The sequence below is a fragment of the Populus trichocarpa genome, chromosome 1 (assembly GCF_000002775.5).
Source record: "Populus trichocarpa isolate Nisqually-1 chromosome 1, P.trichocarpa_v4.1, whole genome shotgun sequence".
Lineage (NCBI taxonomy): Eukaryota > Viridiplantae > Streptophyta > Magnoliopsida > Malpighiales > Salicaceae > Populus > Populus trichocarpa.
The window spans coordinates 32650514-32670654 of record NC_037285.2 but is presented as its reverse complement, the minus strand read 5'-3'; the positions used below and the strand labels follow the sequence as shown (position 1 = coordinate 32670654).

The 20141-nt window shown below is 34.8% G+C and overlaps 2 protein-coding genes across 4 annotated transcripts; both read left to right on the top strand.

The window, feature by feature from the left end:
* The first annotated feature begins 327 nt into the window (after positions 1 to 327).
* Positions 328 to 2574, top strand: LOC7492004 (paired amphipathic helix protein Sin3-like 2). Its single transcript, XM_052446699.1, has 2 exons — positions 328 to 1935; positions 2445 to 2574. Exon 1 carries the CDS (start codon positions 375 to 377, stop codon positions 1920 to 1922), a length of 1548 nt encoding a protein of 515 aa, XP_052302659.1. The 5' UTR covers positions 328 to 374; the 3' UTR covers positions 1923 to 1935; positions 2445 to 2574.
* Positions 2575 to 8015: 5441 nt separating this feature from the next.
* On the top strand, positions 8016 to 18545 carry LOC7492005 (uncharacterized). Of its 3 annotated transcripts, none has more exons than XM_024593608.2 (16): positions 8017 to 8513; positions 8648 to 9510; positions 9897 to 11261; positions 11371 to 11565; positions 12128 to 12199; positions 12308 to 12394; positions 12547 to 12575; positions 12692 to 12779; positions 12856 to 12996; positions 15109 to 15300; positions 15391 to 15470; positions 15571 to 15643; positions 15727 to 15828; positions 16050 to 16155; positions 16812 to 16899; positions 18136 to 18545. In XM_024593608.2, the coding sequence occupies exons 1-16, from the start codon at positions 8123 to 8125 to the stop codon at positions 18320 to 18322; spliced, it is 4059 nt and encodes a 1352-aa protein (XP_024449376.2). In that variant the 5' UTR covers positions 8017 to 8122; the 3' UTR covers positions 18323 to 18545. The 3 variants fall into 3 exon arrangements, 2 of the variants coding, with proteins under 2 accessions (XP_024449376.2, XP_052302658.1); XM_052446698.1 differs by having other exon boundaries at positions 11359 to 11565; XR_008057170.1 differs by lacking the exon at positions 18136 to 18545 and having other exon boundaries at positions 8016 to 8513; positions 11359 to 11565; positions 15727 to 15838.
* The last annotated feature ends 1596 nt before the right edge of the window (positions 18546 to 20141 follow it).

Below are 20141 nucleotides of genomic sequence, written 5' to 3'. Positions count from 1 at the left end.
GGGCTAAAAAAACAATTTTACTTTTATTATCATCTATATAATATATATTAATTGTAATACTAATGAATAATATATATAAAAAAATAGTGGATGGTTAGACCCAACCCTTTTAGAAAGGCCTCGTCACCAACCCGAGACCCAACCCAAAAACACATCCCAACAAGAAACTGAAACGACCCTAGAAAGAACCGTTCTAGACATAAGTTGCCAGTGTCCTGATGCTCGTAGAGTTGCAAGAAGCTCAGAATTCCAGGACCCCTATGGTTTGCTTATATATATAAACACACACACACATTCTTATTGAGATTAAAACGACAAGCGGATTCTGTTTCTTCCGTTTTTCACTTGGTTAAATCGTTGAGAAGGTGAAAGAGATGGAGACACAGAGGGATTATTATGGCGAATCCAAAACCTATATCAAGGAACTAAGAGCCAGGTTCCAAGATCAGCCTGAAAAATTAAGTAGCTTTTACAGGGTCATGAAAGATGTCATGGCTCTAACAGATGAGCTCTCAGGGAGAATAGAAAACGTATCTGATGATGTCTTAGCAAGAGTGAAGGAGATTCTTGAAGGTCATTGTGACCTGATACATGGGTTCAACTTATTTTTGCCGCCCTCGCGTCGATTTAACCTTGATGACGATGAAGATGAGACAGTAGAGGTAGAGGATAAGGATAAGGAGGAAGCTGCGGCTGTTTCAGCAGAGAAAACAATGCTGTTACAGAATTTTATAGACAAGCAGAGGATGCGTGGCGGAAAGGTCTGGGATGATGATGTGGAGGTTTTAAGACAGTTAAAGGACAGGAGGGATCTCTATAAAGTTATTGTCCCGCTGTGCGGAGACGATACTGATTTACTAGAGGGTTTTTATAGATTCGTGCGAGCTTCTGAAACAACTTCAGGAGCATCTCGTGATCCAAACTCTCAAGTTAAAGATGTGAACAACGGCAGAGAAGTTACACTTCAGACTGGCGAGCAGCAGCAGGAGCAGCCTGAAAAGATTGATCAGGTGGGCGTAGAGAAAGATGAGGAAAGAAATATTGTCAAGAAGGCAGGAAGATACGCAGAGAAAGCATATGACAGGGTGGTCATAAAAAAGCTCCGGCAGGATGGACTCTGCTTGTTCGAGAAGGTTCGGAAGAGGCTATCATGTGAGAACAGCTATTATAAATTCTTAAAGTCGATTTTCTATTATACCAATCGAATGATTCAAAAGGATGAATGGAAAGAAAGGATAGCTACTGTGATTGGAAAGCATCCTGATCTCATGGATGAGTTCCAGCGTTATGTTACAGACTCTGAGAATGTTCATGTATCCAGGAAAAAAGATGAGGAAGAGGATGAAGGGCAGAAGATTGAAACAAGGGGATGCACACAAAGGGACAAAAAGAATGGGAAGTATCTCTACAAGTCAAATCGAGAACTTGATCTCTCTCAGTGCAAAAGGTGTACCCCTAGTTATCTGTATCTTCCAAAAGACTATCGTGATCCTCCTAAACACAACAGAATGCAGCCCGAATTGCAGGAGTTGAATGATCAATTATTGTTGGTGCCTCCAGGAACTGAGGACTTCTTCTCCAGGAACATCGACGAGAACGAGGAAATCTTGTTTCAATGCGAAGATAATAGACATGAGATGGACATGCTAATTGGTTGGTTTAGTTCAGCTGTTGAATACGCAGATGAATTGGAAAAAGGCATCCCTCATGACAAATTCAAAAAAGGGAATCGGAATATCTTTTTAAGATGTCTCGAGCGTTTATATGATGATCAGGGTCTTGATTTGCTCCACAAATTCAATGAAGATCCTCAACGTACACTGCCTGTTCTAAAAGTTCGTTTGGAGCAAAAACTGAAGGAGCTGAAAGATTATCATGATGAACTTCGAGAGAATTGGCGCAATGTATATGCTAGAAATTAGTATAAATCATTAGGTAGCCATGATAGTTCAACAAAAAATTATTGTAAATAGTTTTGTTTCTCAACTCTCCAGGTTAGGGGGGTGGTATTTTTGTTGCTGGATTTCTTATAAATTTTCACCTTATCTTCATACTGTAGAAAGTATGCGCCACCTGGAAACTAGGTAGAAAATCACTTCCGATTTTTCAATCTCTATGCAGACAAATATATCCTCAAAAACTGCCTAATATGCACTGCGTCTCCACTTCTATTTAATAGTTTAAGCCTGCCTCTGCTTGCACTTGATAGTCATTGAGCTCTCCGTGTCAGCATCATTAAATCGGGCAGTAGAGACTAGAAATTGGCTCAGCCAGAGCAGCATAGGCAATCTCATTATTGATGATATCAACACCGAGTGGCAGAGAAATTTGATAAGCAACTAACCATCCACTTGCAGCTGCTGGGACACTAAAATTTCTTAGCATTGCATTTCAATCATTTTTCACGGTATTGATTGAGAGGTTTTGCTCTATCTTCATCGCAGGTTGCTTGATCCAATTATCAAAGGCTTCATCACACTTGCCTCTATTTTTTACATAAATTCCAAGTCAACTAGCTGGTGCTTTTTCTTCATTTCCTCCTCTTTTTGTTGCTATCACCTCTCCTGTTGAATTGCAAATCTATCTCCTATTGCTTGTCTTGATGACCATACTTGCTGTTGGGCAGATTACAAGTGGCTGCAACTCCTATAAAATTAGAGATATGTGTGGAGAAACCAAGCAAACAGCTCAAGAAGAGTTTCCTGCATTTACTGCAAGGCTTCACATGGATCTGGCGATGATGAGATTGAATACCATTATGGAGTTTCCTGCGGAAGAGTTCCAGGGAAAAAAATCCATTTCACAGCTGATCTGCGTTGTCCTACTGTGCTGTGTGCAATAGGAGCAAAAGCTCAAGAGAAAGATCTAGATACAGATGCGGTGTTTGTTTGATGGAAAATGGTTTGAAGAGAATTTTTTTAAAATTTTTTTTTATATTTGTTTATTATTAGAAAAGTTGGTTAACGGAAAACACTTTTCAGTTAAAGAAAAATTTGGCTTGATTTTCAGGAAAATGATTTCTTTTAATTTTGGATGGAAAACACTTTCTGGAAGTTGTGAAAAATTTAGAAATATCATTTTATTTGTTGATTATATCAAATTTAGTCCTCAAACTTTTGATTGTTATATATATATATATATATATATATATATATATATATATTTTTTTTTTTTTTTTTTTGAATATTTTTTTTTCAATTTCATCCCTTATAATTTAATTTTTATATTAACTTTGGACCTCATTTTTATAATTGTTATTTGCTTTTCCTTTATTATTTTTTAATTAAAATTTTTTATCTATCAAATTTGATCCTCATTCTTTTGATTATTACCTATTTGATTTGAAATAATTTATGAAATGATAATTATTATTATTTTAATTTCTTTGTTTTTCAATTTTTTTATTTGTTAGATTTGATCTCTATTATTTTGATTATTATTTATTTTATTTGAGATAATTTATGAAATTATATTGTTTTTCAATTTCATTCTCATTCAACTTTTTAATTTGTAAGATTTGTTCCTAATTATTTTAATAAACTTGAAAAAATAAAACATTAATAAGTTATTTTCCAACTCATTTTTCATGACATAATCAAACACTGAAAATTGTTACGTTATCAAATATTGAAAAATAATTTATTTTTTTAGAATTCATTTAAGAAAAAAAATATTTTCCAGCAAAAAAAAAAAAAAAATCATTTTCAATCACTAAACAAGATGTTGAAGCGAGTTCAACATGATTTGGTGATTCCAAGGGCTGCTCATGCTGGTGTAACCATGGTGAGAACTGGGGTATACTGTTAGGAATGGAGATGACAAAAATGGTTTCCCAGAAACCCTTGTATTAAATATGTGTAAGCTAATTTAGTCAGAATCGACAAGTGTTGAGGAAAGAGATCCACTTCCTAGCCAGGTTTAGTGCCTTCCTCAAGACTTGTTAAATAATTACAAAAGTATAAAACAATATAAAAGATTGAGAATAGTTCACTCGTCACAAGGCTCAAGTCTTTGGAATGGAATCCATACTCAATTATTTAATATAATAAAGCTGAATTATCACAGTTTTTTTTTTTAATGAAATATCTGTTGATCCCAATCTAAAATAAGCATTTACATTTTCATTGTTCATGAGGAATTGTACAGTGTAGGTTGCTAAAGTAACTAGAGATGAAAGACTACACTCAGTGCAAACTCTAGAGCCTGTCGTCTACACTCAACTTCGTTAGAGGACTCATGCAGCAACTCTCCCTGTGGAAGGAGTGCATCTCTGCGAATAAACCTCAGCTCAACAATATTGGAGCAATCTACTTCTGAAGTATCAAGAACCGAGATTTTCATAAAGTTCTGGAATATGTGGATTGGCCAGGTTATGGATCTTTCTGATCCCACGCTTCTTGTTCTTGATCTTTTTCTCTGAGAAAATGCCCTTCACCTGGGCTGCTTCCCTCCTCTTTGCAGTGTTGGAAGCTGGCATCATCCCATTCATTTGGAGATACTTCTCAATGTCAAGCATATCACGAGGAAGTTCAATTCCTCGAAAGAGCTTTCTAAGGTCATCATCCACCTTAATGATCGACTTGGGATCGTTTGGGCAGGCAATATACCCATGATTTTGATAGCACCCGAATGATCGACTTCGAATCGAAGTTTGATAGCACCCGAATCTGTTCTGCAGGTTTTAAAGCCTGGAAAAAGAATGATTTTCAGAAATCTGACTGTGAAGAATTATACCCATGACATTCTGCTATGAACTTTGCTTAGTACCACTTCTTATTCTGGTGTCAATGCTTTCCTTGTCTGTAATCTTTCAGAAATAAATTTGCCACAAGAATCTAATGCTCATCAGTTTGTCCCCCAAAAGGGTAGAATATCTCTTCATAACATTCAAAATTTCACAAGAAGTTGTAAGGAAATAGAAAGCAAGAGACAAGAAAAATGCGGTCGGACACCTCTATTCCAGCCAGCATCATGAACATCAAGCAATTTCTTTTTCTGGGCTAGACAATAATGCACCAAAAGGTGCCAACTGATGGATTGAATTGTTTTTTTTAGTCCTCCCTTGATTGATTTCATGTCAATAAAAACGCTTTTATTAAAAACTTGATTGATTTTATGTCTTATAAACATGACAAAATGTTTTGTTCATGACTTGTTTGGTTGTGGGGATGAAAATAACAAAACGTAGAAAATGTGGAATTTACTCTTGTAATGTCTTTCTCCTAGTTTAGATCATTTTTTTTATTTTCCTTTTTTTTAATGGTTAATTTTTTTCCAATCGGTAGAAGGCATTATAATTTTAAATAAAAAAATTATACATTCATCAGCCACCCTTGTATTATTTATATCTAGAATTTGGAATATTAGATGAAAAAAGTTTTCTGTTTCTCCACATTGTGCCAAGACAATTTGAATGATAAATAAAAAACTAGTTTGAATAAAAAAATTTAAAATGATATATTTTTTTAATATTAAAACGATAATATATTGGATCGATTCAGATTTAACTATTCGAATACACAACCTTGGTCATGAGATCCTGATAACCTCATATAAAATAAATCAAAACAAATTATGAAACTTAATTCTCAATCAAACCAATATTGAAAGATGAAATTAAAAAAAAAAATCAATTAAAAAATCAGCGCATTATAGAATAATTTATTTTGGTTTATTTGTAGATTAATTTTTGGTTTTTTTTTAAAAAAAAGTCTATTGCGGGTTACACCGGGTCCCTCGAGTTGTTGGTTTACTTAGCAGGTCCCTCGAGTCTTTCCGATTCAATTGCTTACCCAAGTTTGGCTTTTTTCCAACCTGGCCAGGACACTAGGTTGCCCAAATCCCAATTTATCCTCTCATGTTAGGTCAAGTCTAATAACTATATTTATTTGGCAGGGCACATGTAAAAAACATTAATGCCCGGTTTGTTTGCTGTAAAATAGTTTCTTTTTAGAAAATGATTTTTTTAGAAAGTGGATTCCTAGAAAGTGAATTATTTTTCGATGTTTGGTAGTTTCATGAAAAATAAGTTGGAAAACACTTTCTAATATTTGGTCATGTAATGGAAAATGAGCTGGAAAATAACTTATTAATATATTTTTAAGTTTATTAAAATAATGAGGAACAAATCTTACAAATTAAAAAGTTGAATGAGAATGAAATGAAAAAAAAATCTAATTTCATAAATTATCTCAAATAAAATAAATAACAATCAAAATAATAGAGATTAAATCTAACAGATAAAAAAATTGAAAGATGATGAAATTAAAATAATAATAATAATAATTTCATAAATTATTTCAAATAAAATAAGTAACAATCAAAAGAATGAGGACCAAATTTGATAGATAAAAAATTTCAATTAAAAATAATCAAATATGACAATCATAAAATGAGGACCAAAGTTAAAATAAAAATCAAATTAAATCAAATTCTAAGGGGTGAAATTAAAAAAAAAGATTCAAAACAAAATATATAGCAATCAAAAGTTTGAGGACTAAATTTATTATAATCAACAAATAATATGATATTTCTAAATTTTTCATAACTTCTGAAAAGTGTTTTCCGCCAAAAAAAAAAAACACTTTTTTAGAAACCAAGTCAGTTTTTTTTGACTAAAAAATATTTTTCATTGATCAATTTTTCTATTAACAAACAAATATAAAAGAGTTTGAAAAATAATTTTTAAAAAATCTCTTTTCACCAAACAAACAAATCCTAAAAGTAAAAGCATTGAAATGATGCCTGGAGCCAAAAGGAAGCATGTCCAAACTAGCACTTAATTTGTAATATATTTAAGAATGCGTTTAGTATTGTGGTAACTTTTATGGTTGTGATTTAAAAAAAATTATTTTATAAAAAACATTTTTGGTTGAGGTTGGTTTGGTATTTATACATGTTTGGTTAAAACTGTGGTTGAAATTGAGGTTGAACAAAAAGTAGTTTAATGTATTTGGTTAAGAATACTTTTCAAATTGAGGTTATAAAATAACTAAAAAGATATATATTAATATTGATGGTTTTTAATTTAAATATTATATATTTAACTACCACTATTACATCATGAAATAAATAATACTTTATATAAAATATTTTTTATTGTTCCATTAAACTATATACAATTTCATCACGTACGAAATCCATCCGACAAGGACTGCAGTTTTCATGGTTTCCTGAGCATGCAACAACATCATGTAAAATATCATAAAATTGGGATTGCAATGTTACGTTATCATGCGATCTCCTTGTAATTTATATAGTGTTATTAAATAATGTTAAACACTAGTTTTTCAAATAAAACACAATTAAAAAAAATTGAATTTTTTTTATCTGGTCAGACCTGGTCCAATACATTTAGGTTTGAGCTGGACTCGTCCGGCCTTGAACAGTGGAGAACGTCTCCACTGTTCACGTGAACAATGGAGAGTGAACTCTCCACTGTCAAGACGTAGGTGAAGGGGAGAAGCAGCTCCTAGCTGCTTTCGGCAAACTTGTGGTTTCAATATAAATTATATGGGTCCCACACAAATAATAAATTAAGTTTTAATATTACAAAATATGTTGTTTGTGCGGTTTGCTTTAAAAATTAAAGCTGTCACATAAACAAATACCCTCTAAAATCAACAAGAATGAGTGATTTAAATTGAAGATGCATACAAAAATATAATATATTATATGTATTTTTTTTTATTATAATGATTTGTTTTTTTTTAAAATTTATTTCAACTAATAAATAATTAATTGAAAAATCGATTAATAGCAAAAAAAAGATTTATATAATTCAAGCATGTCCCATGAAATAAATTACTAGAAATTTGAAAATAAATAAAAAATCATAAAAGGCCAACCAAAAATAAAATAAAATGGATGGAGTTATTTACTTATTTTCTCTCATTTAAAATTACAACGTACAATAACTGTTACGAACTGGGAAGTAAACGATTGCAAACTGGTAAGTAGTTTACTTATTACTTCGTAAAATTTATTCGTAAACTTAAAAGCTACTGTAACAAAACACCAACTCTCCCGCGCACAATTGCACACAAAAAATCAAACTCCACTCGCTCTCTCTCTCTCTCTCTGGCATTTCATCTCCACTCTGCAAAAAACCTAATCCCCCCAAATGGCATCAAATCCGGCAACTATAGAAGATCCCAGTCAAAACTCCAACACCGACGAGGAAACTATCGCTCTCAGGAAGAAACGGTCGCGGCGCGTGAGCTTCGCTGACCGCGAGATCACTTCCGTCCATATCTTCAACCGCGACGATGAATACGAGACCCCTCCTGACCCCCCTTCCACGAAATCCCCCATATCCGACACAGACGATGAAGTTCGTGCTTTTTTCGGTGACCTCGCCGATAGCGATGATTCTAAAGAAATATCATCTCCCACTGGTGCCGATGATGACGATAACGATTATTCGATCAATTCCAGGAAGTCGTTTTTTCGGCCAGTCGAGTCGCCGTCTCCGGGGGGCAGCAGTATCGTTGGCTCTGCTTCTTGTAACGATGGTTTGTTCTACTTTTATTATTATTTGGTTTCAATTTTACTTGCTTTTTTTTTAGGTCATTGTTGTTTGAATAGTGAATAGCAAATGTTTTTGGGGAAAATGTTGAAGAATTTTTGTTGCCGTTACATTTTGTAGAGGACAACTTTTTTGGGCCTGTGTCAGCGAGTTTTATTAGAGCTGGAAGATTATCTGATTCTGGTGCATCGGACTGTAATCTTGATGTTACCATGGACTCGACTGCATTTTCAATGCATTACCGAAGTCTTGTGAGGTCAGTGTCGGGAGAAGAGTTTAAGACTCCCACTGAGGTTCGTGTCGCTGCGGAAGAGAAAACACCTTCGAATATTACCACCCCTTCTGATCCAGGGAGTTCCATGGTACTGACAAAAGATAAGAAGGTAACTTCGCAGAATGTTTCTGGTTTTGTGCAAGGTAGTGGGGGTAGAGATTCAAATGATATGAGTCTTGTGGGAGAAAACTTGAAGAGTTATGACTATGGGAAACTTTCTCCTGGTTTGGAAGCACTTTTATCAGAAGCTATGAAGGAGCCGCAAGCGGCATCTGGTTTCCTTTCTGATTCTAGTAATGTGAAATTGTTGGAGAGGAGTGAGGTTTCAATGTTTGATGAGAATGAGAGCAGTCGCATGGATAGAAAGGATTGCGAAGATAAAGAAGTTGGCAAGTTTGACATGCTTGACATATCTACCAAGGGAGTATCTGTGGCCAGCATGGAATTGGATGAGGCAAATGTCATTTCTGTGAGCACCAATGCTGGCCAGTGCAGCACACCTGATAGAACTCAAGGTGTGGCAGTGGATGCATTCACTCATCACCAAGTACAAAGCCCTATTCAGCTGAGCAAAGTGCAAACTGCTGATCAGCTGGGTGGAGTGCAAATGCCTAATCAACTGAGCAAAATACAAACTCCCAATCAGATGAGCAAATTACAAACTCCTAATCAGATGAGCAAATTACAAACTCCTAATCAGATGATGCCTGTAAGATTTTTCTCTTGTGGGTTGGATCCTCCATCTCGCGGGTTCCTTCATTTGTATGAATTCAATAAGTTAATCTGCATAGGTGGTCTTTTACAATTAGTGGCCTGGATTTGTTCTGTAAATTCTCTGCATGATCTTTTCATTTTGTCTTTAAGGGTTGAGATATGATTATGTGGGCATGGTTTTGTTCTGGACAACTCTTGGCTAACCATTTCTAGGTGTTTAGTTGGTGTTTCACAGATTGTGTTGAGGTGGTTTTCCTATTGCATTTTCTCTAAGTGATCATGAAGATTCACAATTTTGCTTAACATTTACTGATATGCATTCTTGTCTTTTACAAAATGAAGATGGTTGTTTATGCACAGTTTTTGTTTTCCCTATTGTAGGTGAATAAGGACCACAGTAAAGATGCAATTGCAATGGATGTGGAGTTGCCTGCTGCTAGTATCGGCATCACATCTAATATGGATACTCAAGTTCTGAAGCTCGATTCATTAAAAAAACATGAATCTGGACAACATTCAGCTGACATTCTTAAAGATCAATATTTTGAGGATAGAAGAAATCAATACAACACTGATCATAATTCTGATCAACAACACAGTTCCATATCTTCTTTGTCTGCTAAAAGAAGGCAGGAGATATTTTTGGATGCTTCTAATTCCTGTAGACAATTATCATACGCGACTCCTTCACCGAAACAACCAGATTCCTTTTTAAGCAAGGCAAACTTAAAAAGCAGTGGGATTCAGCCTTCTCCCCTTGTGTCTAGTTTGAAAGATAGAATTGAAATATCAAAACTCAGATTATCAAAGTTCATTTCTTCTGCAACTTCTTTCAATTCAGTGGTGGAAGAAAACAACAAAGCAGATAAAACTAGCAAACAGGTGGATTCCCCAGTTATGAACTTAGAAAAACGTTTCTCTAGCATTGACCCGAAGGACAGAGATCATGAGAGGTTAAGGTTAAGGAACATAGTTGGCTATGGTACTGTGGCTCCAAGTGATTTTGATAATTTGACTAACAGTGGAGGAACTGTAAGCCTTTCAGAAGATGGGGAATCTCTTATGCACATGTCTGCATGTATTCTTTCCAAGGAGAGGGAAGTCCGACCACATATTTTGGCCAAGAAATCCGTGGACAGGACATCAGTTATCCCTGAATCCGCCTCCTCATCAGTGGAGATCAAAGTGGATTTCGCAAATCTTCTGAAAACAACCAATGCATCTGATAATTTTGTTTCTCCTCCATTGAAGGTTTTGGATCAGGGGTTATCATCACCAATACAACATCTCTCTGGCGACATGAAGCAGCAACTGACATTTGATGAACTTGTTAGCGTTGGCTCCAATCAAGACAAGAATTCAGTAGGTAATGTTTCCATCAGTGCCCATGCCACTGCAGTAACTGACAAATTGTTATCATGGTTTGCTGAAAGGAAACCACAATCTGGTTCACTTCTTGATATTAATTATTCGGAAGACAGTTCTCAAGTGAAATGGGTGGATGACAGGCAGAGTTATCTTCAGAATAAGCATGGTGCATCTAAATCTCCAATGAACTTCCAAACTCCTTTGAGGGAGAGGGATGCCTCAAATATTCATCCAGTAAGGCCAGACAGGAATATCATAATTGTTGCTCCTGACCTGAGACATTCTGAAGAGGAACTTCCCGGGGAAAGAAATAAATCTTCTCTGTACACTTCAGCTTCCGTCTACAGTCCTAAGAATGTAAATGGCCCGTCACTTAAGGTCATAGAGCTCTCTCTCTCTCTCTCTCACACACACACACACACACACACTGAGACACAAACACGCTCACGTGGGACTCCATAATTTACGGACCCAGTTTCCTGCACAGGATATTCAGAGTTCTTCTGGTCGAAAAAGAAGAATTAGAGAATCAGTTCTTGACGATGCAGAACATGCAGAAGAAATTGGGAGGATAAAAAGGAGCCCAGAAAATAGGAATCCGCATTCTGATATGGAGTCTTTTGAAAGCATCAATGATAGGGAGATGGTTATAGATGACTCGACAGTGAAACATTGGACTGATGTATGTATAGATGTTACTATTCCCTTATATTATTGTACCTGCTTATGGTCAATTTGTCAATAGTTGAGGTACCATTTATCATAGGTGTGAATTCGGTCTTGCACCTTGTGGTTAGGCCCAATTTCACCTTTATGTTGTGGTTTATGCTGTGGTGTTTTCTTCCCAGTGGTTTGTTCCATTACTTTGTCCACAAAAGTTAATTTGTACTCTTTAACATTAAAGGCGGTATATTTTTTTTTGTAGATTGACCATAGGAGAAACAGTAAATTTTACTGCCATAGGAGTATAAATGAATGATAGACATGCATGACTTTAATCAGAAAAACTAGGAGATTTTTTAAGAAAATCATTCCTTGATAGCAAATAGATAACGGAACAAACCCTTGAGGAGTGTTATGTTATTCAGAAGACACAGGGTGGCACAACACAAACAAGGCAATGGCACCGGGGCCCTTTCTTTCTAGCTTGTTCCAATTTTAGTGTCTACAATACCACAAAGTAGTTTGGTATAATCTCACCCTGTATCTTTTGGATTCTCTCTAACTTTGTTAACACCTTGCAGATTTCACTAAAATTCTCGGGGGACACAAAACAGTTGCTCTCTCCATCAATTGATAAGCTAAATATTAAAGTGGTAATGTAGAATTTAAAACGTGATAGGCATTGGTGATCCCCACATTTTTTTCCTTTCTGCATATACCTATGTGATTATGTTTCTTTTCTTTTCTGTTCCATTATGTAGATTGGTGTGTTGCAAGATATTTTGGTTCACCTGCAGAAGGTTAAGAAGTTTGAGATGCTTTGTTCCCAAATTCAGCCTCAGCCTCAGGTATGCTTATTAAATTGACTCTGACATTTTATGGTTCTAATTGGTTCTTGGGATGGTAAAAAAATCTAGCCCCATCATTTCTTCTTATGAAAATGATAACAAATCAAGCTAACCATTTGCCTGCTAACACTGTTTTTCCATTGGTTCTACAGAAAACATCCAGTGAAGTTAAGAGTAACAGGTGGCTACTCATCATGTTGTTAATATGTCATGGATGCGGATGGTCATTGGTTCTTATATTACTGGATGGCATGTTTTAGCATAACTGCTTACAGTGTTGAGTGGATGTTGTTGCAGAATAGATGAAACAAGATCGGTGCTTTCCAAGTTAGTGTTTGAAAGGGCAAGACTACAATTAATGTCTGCCAAGCGTGAGAAACTGCTGGTATGTTTCCTCTTTTGTGTTTTCCATTCTTAGGGTATCCATATCCTTAATCCCCTGCCTAGTATCTTCCATGCAGAAAAGAGCACAGCAACTGAGCTCTGCAATTCAGGAATCCAAGATTTTGAAGTCCAACAGTATCTGGCATCCTTCTGTGCCTGGTGAAGTTGATGATAATCTTCAAAATTCATGCGTGGATAAAAATGGCAGAAAAATAGAGGTATAAAATCAATTTTAAGATATGCATTGATTTATGTGCACTATATGCCCTTCAGCCCATGAAGTGCACTATTTATCACTTTTGTTTTGTTATTTCATTTCTGTATGCACCTGTTATTACCCAAAAGAAGAAAAGAAAATGAGAATGATTCAAACTTGGTGCTCAAATAATGTTATGGAAATTTCTCATGATATCTTATAACACGAACGAAGAGCTTTCTGAGGAATTAATGGGAACAACCTGCTTTCTGGAGACCTAAAAGTCAGTTTTTGGATCTTTTAAGAACTTAGATAGCAAACATTGAATACTTTCCTTGTCAGTTGTCACCAGATGGTGAAAATTGTTCATAAGAATAATAACAAGATCCTAATTATAGCAAGTATTACAAAAATAGAACTTCCAAAATAACAAAAATATCACAACTAATAAAATTGCAAATATTTTGAAAATTGTTCTTGTTGTACTGCACCATTCTCATCTGGATGGAGAAAACTCAATCCTCCAATTTAAAATGTTTGAGAAGTACCACAAGTTTGATTCTTTTATCCAAAGCTTGAAGTTGCACACACCCTTGAACTTGAGATTAACAGTCCTTGGACATGTTTGTAAACAATGATGGCAGTGGCATTTTTTTTTTCAACCACTGCACCATTAAACTTGCATGGAATAATGCAGTCAATTTGATCAAACAACTTTCTCTTCTTCAACATACATCTTTAATGGTGGAACCTACATTCTCCAGCATAATATACCTGTTCTTCAACTTGATTGATGTTTCTTCTTGATGCTCCTCGTGACAAACTTGTTCTTTGTCAATACCATTCACCATGATATCATAGTTTTGATTTTGTTATTGAGCCAAAAACTTTCCAATCATACTGTTTTGATTATGTTGAGTCACATAAGCCTCTCAAATGTCATTCTTATCTCAACCCTAAGGTGATACAGTCCACTTTCAAGATTTGCGTTCTCTCTTCCAAATTTCTGTCACCCATGATCTTTCCCCCACCCCCACCCCACCCCACCCCCGGCCCTTTTCTTATTCTGTTTTATTATCTAACATTTGTTTTCCAGAACTTCAATTATAATGCCTTAATTGGAAAAAAAGGACAACAAGAGCACTATAGAATTAGATACATTGAACAGTGGCATCATGTCCTTCAAACAAAGGTCATTAAAATTTTGAAATTGCAGCAGCAGAAGGTGTTTGTTTTTTGTGCTTGGACTGCAGCAATGGTTTTTTCCTTTTTTGCTCAATGGTTCTTTCAGGGTTGGGATCGAATATGGCTCTGCTGCCAAAATTGATGCAGGATAGGATAAGTTAGAAAAGAAGATATATAACCTCAAATCCATGAAGGAATTACGGCTGTTGAATCCACAAGAGCAGATAAACAAAGAGGAAGATCCACCTCTCAAAGTGACCACACAAAGTCTTCATTTAACTGATGATGATATCTTATTATCATTCATGAACCACCTTCAGATACAGTGCATGATGCTTAATATGCACACAAAAAAGCCCTAGAAGAGTACTGACTAAATAGGGAATAGAATCTTAATAATAATAAAGTCATAACAATAATAAAACCCTATTACTGCAAATATTACTATAAGAATACTTCCTAAATAATAGAAATACCTCAGGATTAATAAAATTAAAAATATCTTGAAAGTTATTCTTCTTGTACCGCATCATAGTGGTTTGTCCCCTTCTGAGGCTATATGGTTAGTGCATACCATTTTATAGGATCGATGCTCGTACTCCCTCTGTCCCATGAAAATAGTCCAATTTGATTAAAAAGAAAACAGTAAGTCTTAGCAGAGTAATAGAATTTTATAAACTCATTTTATTACAAAGTGGATTGACAGAATTATGGAAGTGCAGTGCTAACATTGAAAAATTATTTGAATATTCCATAATTTTTAAATCCATGGCTGAAATGACTTATAATTAATGTTTTAGTTAAGTGCATGAGGAAAAATTATAAAAAATTGTGATTGGCCAAAAATCCAAATTGAACTTGCCCAATAGACTTGATTTGTACCCATTCTGATTGCATATCAACTTCACTTCAAGTTTCTGAAGGAGATGCTCCTGTTATTGTCTGGCAGGATTCTAATGAGAAAGTAATCACAATGAGGCACGAAGCTGAAGCTTTAGATAGGAATATAAAGAGTTTAACTAAATCTTTCCATAGTTACTGCAAAATGAAAGGCGAGCAAAGCTGTGACGAGACTATTGCACTAGTTAATGATCATCTGAAGAGGAGAACCTCTTGCAGGTTCATATGCAAGGATTTGCAGGTCTTTCAACTATTGTAATGACCTTTGTTACTGCTTGAATTTAAATATCTTATTTCATTGAGAGACAAATCCTGTCATCTATTTCCTCAGTTGTGGGAAGTTGAGGATCTGAGGAGCAGGAACGGTCAACTAAATTTTGTCCTCAACTACCATGGCTTCATCAGCCAAAGGTTCCTTCTTTGCTGGAACTTTTCTCCTGGTTGAAAATCTGTGGTTGAGATATAAACTGCTTATATACTTGAGTGTGTTCTTTTGTTTTATGAAAAACAGGTTCACAATAAATGCTGTTCCCACCCGTAGTATATCTATTGCAAACCAATTGAATCACACAACCATCATGAAGGTAATCAAGTCAAATTGTATTCTATATGTTCAATTAATTTTCAGTACTTATTCCTAAAACTCTATATGTTTCTTGTTCATTAGATCTTCCCTAATATGGATGCTTGTGTAGCATTTTCATATGCTCTAAATTCTGAGACTACTAAGAAGTATGCGGGCTCCAAAATTCTGGCACAAGAAACACAAGTACGTCACGGTATTATTTTGCATTCAATTCTTTTATATCCTGCATTGAGACTCTTTGGATGCTATTATGTCTTTTAGCTTACACAGAAACTTCCAATCTAATTACAGCTGAAATGTATGCCATGTGCACTTTCTGTGTTTAATTTTCTTTGCTTCCCATCTGGGTTATTCTTACAAGTAATTGATGTTTTAAATCCTTAACTATTATTGTTGTGATGCAGGTTACCAGTTCACTATTGCGTAATCTACTAGATGTGACTGAGGAAGTACAGCAGGCACAAATAGAAATCAGAAATCTGGTTAAGACAAGCTTTTCTTCTCCATCTGGTATAACACCCCCCCCCAACCCCCCCGGTCATCTCCAATCCCTCTCCTATGTCTTCATTTACTTGTGGGTTTGGGATCTATAACCTGGCCAAATGAATTATATTCTTAAGAAGAAGGTTGTCTGCATTACATATTGCAGCACTAAAATCAAATATTGAGTTGTTATGGTTTACATTCATAGGACCAATATTGAATCTGAGTGTCGAATGACTTTCAGTCACTACAGTTTGGTGTGAACAAGATCAATTTTGAACCTGGGTAAAGCCTTTTGAATCTTGATGATTGGTACAAGACAATAGAGTTGTGCTTGTGCAGTAATCAATGCCACCATACTTGGGATGGAAACATGCAAATCAATATGCATTACATAGTGATGCACTCTTTGTTTTCTGTTAATCCTGCTGCTTACAAGGTGACTAGGTGATCATAGAAATGTTTACGTATTCAACACATGCATCCTGGTTTCCTATTATCTTATTTGTGTAAAATTTATTTAATAATTGATGCAGTTGATTCATCGAACCTCCTGCATCTGTGTGATTTCTTGATTGTTTATGCCATTTGAACATGCCATAGAAGCATGTGCATTTAGTCTGCTTTGCTTGGGTATGGTATATTACATATTACATATTATTATTAATTTTTTTTTTTTGCAGTTGAAAAGCTTGATTTGCTGCTTTGTTTCGTTGATTTTAACACTGGTTGGAAGGTGGTAGTGACTCTTGACATGACGTGTTTGAATCGGTAAACCTACTTGTTCATTCCTTTTTCATATGTGGAAAAGGTCTTGCAAACTTCAATGCACTTGCTTAATTAAATTATTATAATTGATAATAGATATAGAATATTCTGTATGTAAAAATAAACAACATTTTTTTTTATCTAGTTTTGCATTCCTACATGTTTAGTGGAGCATACTTTCAGCTGTTTACTTTCTGCATGTCCCATCTCCTTGTTGGTCTATTTACGCAGTGTTGGTCTAGCATACAATCTTAATTAGGTCCTAAGGGGGTTAGTCTGTATAGAGGCTTACCCTTCTGATTTTTGTATCAATTGCCTACTCCCAAAACTCAAAAGAAGTCCCAGCTTGAAAGCTTTACCATCATACCAGATCAAATAAAGATGCTATAATTTTAGCATGCACTTGTTTACTTTAATCATGTGTGTGTATTATTCCTAGAAATAATTTACTAGTAAACCTGCATGTTATGTGAGCCCAATAATTTGACACGATTTTGGTTGGTTTGATCATTGTAGTTTTGTAATGTGATTCTTATGTGATACTACTTATCATCAATAGGGACATCATAGGACTTATTGGCTAATCTGCTGAATACACTCGTTTGGATGTGTCAATCCTCCATGTAACAGGAATGTTAGCTTTTAGAAAATTAATCATTTTATCAACCTTCTAATAATTGCAACCGTTATCTTTGTGAGAGTGTTGTTGTTGATGTCCATGCTTAATTTGTGAAGTCACAATCAACTATAAAAATGATAATGAATTGACAACTAAGTGAAGTGAAACAAAATGAGAGTTCACATCCCAACCAGGAGCTGAGCTTTGTTTTACAGTACGCATCATGATTGAGAATGCAAATCAGATTATTTACCAAAAAAAAAAGCAGATCATTTGAGTTGATTGTTGTGTAAATTTTAGTCCAACCTGTTTTAGGCATTTCCATGAAAATGTTTTGTTGTGAAAGGGTAAGGGCATCTGTCATTTCTTGTATTGGATTTATTTTTTACTACAAAGAAAGTTTCATAACAAATTATGCATTAACTTCAGCAATTGTAGTATTGGGAAAATAAATGAATCTAAATCATATACCACTTTGAGGAGCTTGGACCTGTAACCTGTGGCCTGAGATCACTACTTTCATATGCTGTCTTCATTTTTAACAATATTGCTACTCTTTACACAGGCATTTACTGTATGTTTAATGATTGTGTTGTCTGATAACTTGGTTTTTGAAACAGTGGAGTTTATCCATTAGCAGCCGTTCCATATGAGTTACAAGCTTCTACTAATGGAACACACAAGTTGTTGCCCGAGTCACTCTCAGCTCAAGTAAAAGCTGCTGTTGATAATCTTAGAATCGGCTTTTCAAGGATTGTAAGGCTTTGCAAATGCATTTCCCAGGTGATGCAATCCTTGAGCACTTGAATGCAGTGAAGGGTCCATCTGTATTCTGTACTTACTTTCTGGGCGTTCTGGTCAGTTTGCTGATTTTACTATCATATCATTCTGTACCTATAATCATTAGTAGAGATGTATTGTTCACGATTATTTGGTGCAATATGGATGGAGTGAAACTTCAGAATATTTGCATCACTATCACGCCCAGGCAACTTCTGCTGGGACAATATATAATCTTTGGTTTGGCTTCTCTTTGGTGTACAGTCAGGGTCCATTAGAGGAGTCTTTCTACCTGATATCTGCTGTGATGGGATAGGAAAGGATTCTGAGATGTATGTGCTCTATATCTAGATGCGTGAACTTTTATTTTCTGTTTTTCAGAATCCTAGTTGCCTTAGGGGTGGAGATCTATTTAGTTCCATTCCTCTGAGATTGGCATCAATTTGTTATAATTTAGGCTGTGTTTTCCTTGCTGGTGAAAATCAGTGTCGTTACAACAAATGGACTTGTTGACTTGTAGTTGCCTTCTTGTTGCAATGAATTCTAGATAGCCCAAGGACTAGTTAATTAACCCCCTGACTGCTCGGTCAGCAGTTAAAAGAGATAACATGGATATTCATGAGTGTGGTAAACACTACCATTACCAAAACCTCCTTAAACCATGGTAATATGTGGGCATGCGATTAAGACAGTATTTAATTTCAGGTAGGAGCTTAACAGTAGATAGATTTTGTCAAGAAGTCTAATCTAAGTCTGTAAACAGAAAAATGTTGGAGTGATTAATAGGGTACTTGTAGAAGATTTGAGGAGATAACTTCAATTGTTTGGTGCATGCATAGAACATGGCAAGAAATAGTTTGGTGTGTTGGACATCCTTATTTTTGTCCAACCTCTGCCTATAAAATACCTATTCTTTTATTAAATTTCTATTGAAGTACTCCATCTTTAATTATTTATTTGAGCTGCTTATCTTTTATAATTTATATGTTATGGTGGCCTTGATGAGTTTCATCAATGGAGTGGTGAAGTAATTGTTGAGATTTGAAAAAACAAATTTATATAAAAACATATTGATAGTTTTTTTTTTTCCTTTTCCTGGATTAGAGGCTTTTATACAAGGGGTATTGATAATTATCCCAATGCTATATAATACTTTTACTTTTGTAATCACAGCTCTATTAAATTTACTCAAGATATATAGTAAAGGTATAATATAAGAAAATATATATTATAATTAAAAGGTATTTATATAAAGGAGAAAATTAGAAATTAAACAAGTTTTCATAAAGGATTTTTCTTGAGAACGATAAAAAATAGAGAACAAAAGAGCCATTTGAACGAATTGTTTTTTTAAATAATTTGGAAAGTACAATCAAACATGAGCTTTTTTGGAAAGGTTTTTGTTTGAGAAATCTTTTGTGAGAAATTTGAAAAGTAGAGTTATGTGTCTAAAAATTATGACAGCATTTTGATCTTTAACGGTATAGAAATGAGATGTAGAAATAATTTCAATTATACTTTCATTTTTTATTAATTACATAAAAAATGCAATCATGGGAACAAATTGTACAAAATTGAAGATCACATGGTGCAATTGACAAAATTTACAGCACATGGGTAAAATTGAACAGAATCGACGAGAATTAATGAATAAATTTAAAATATAAAGATAAAGCTATGTAATAGTATTGAAGATTATGAAGAAATCAAGGCAGATTTGAATCTGATCTTAACCTGATTTATGGGAAATGAATATAGAAAGCCAAATTTCCTTTCCCATAAATCAGGTTCAGATCAGATTCAAATCTGCCTTGATTTCTTCATAATCTTCAACACTATTACATAA

Bases quoted from the DNA above. Each gene is read 5' to 3' on its own strand.
- LOC7492004 (XM_052446699.1), top strand. From the start codon at position 375: ATGGAGACACAGAGGGATTATTATGGCGAATCCAAAACCTATATCAAG.
- LOC7492005 (XM_052446698.1), top strand. From the start codon at position 8,123: ATGGCATCAAATCCGGCAACTATAGAAGATCCCAGTCAAAACTCCAAC. The intron at 11,262-11,358 runs GTCATAGAGCTC...TTACGGACCCAG, and splicing joins TAAATGGCCCGTCACTTAAG to TTTCCTGCACAGGATATTCA. The intron at 11,566-12,127 runs GTATGTATAGAT...AACACCTTGCAG, and splicing joins CAGTGAAACATTGGACTGAT to ATTTCACTAAAATTCTCGGG.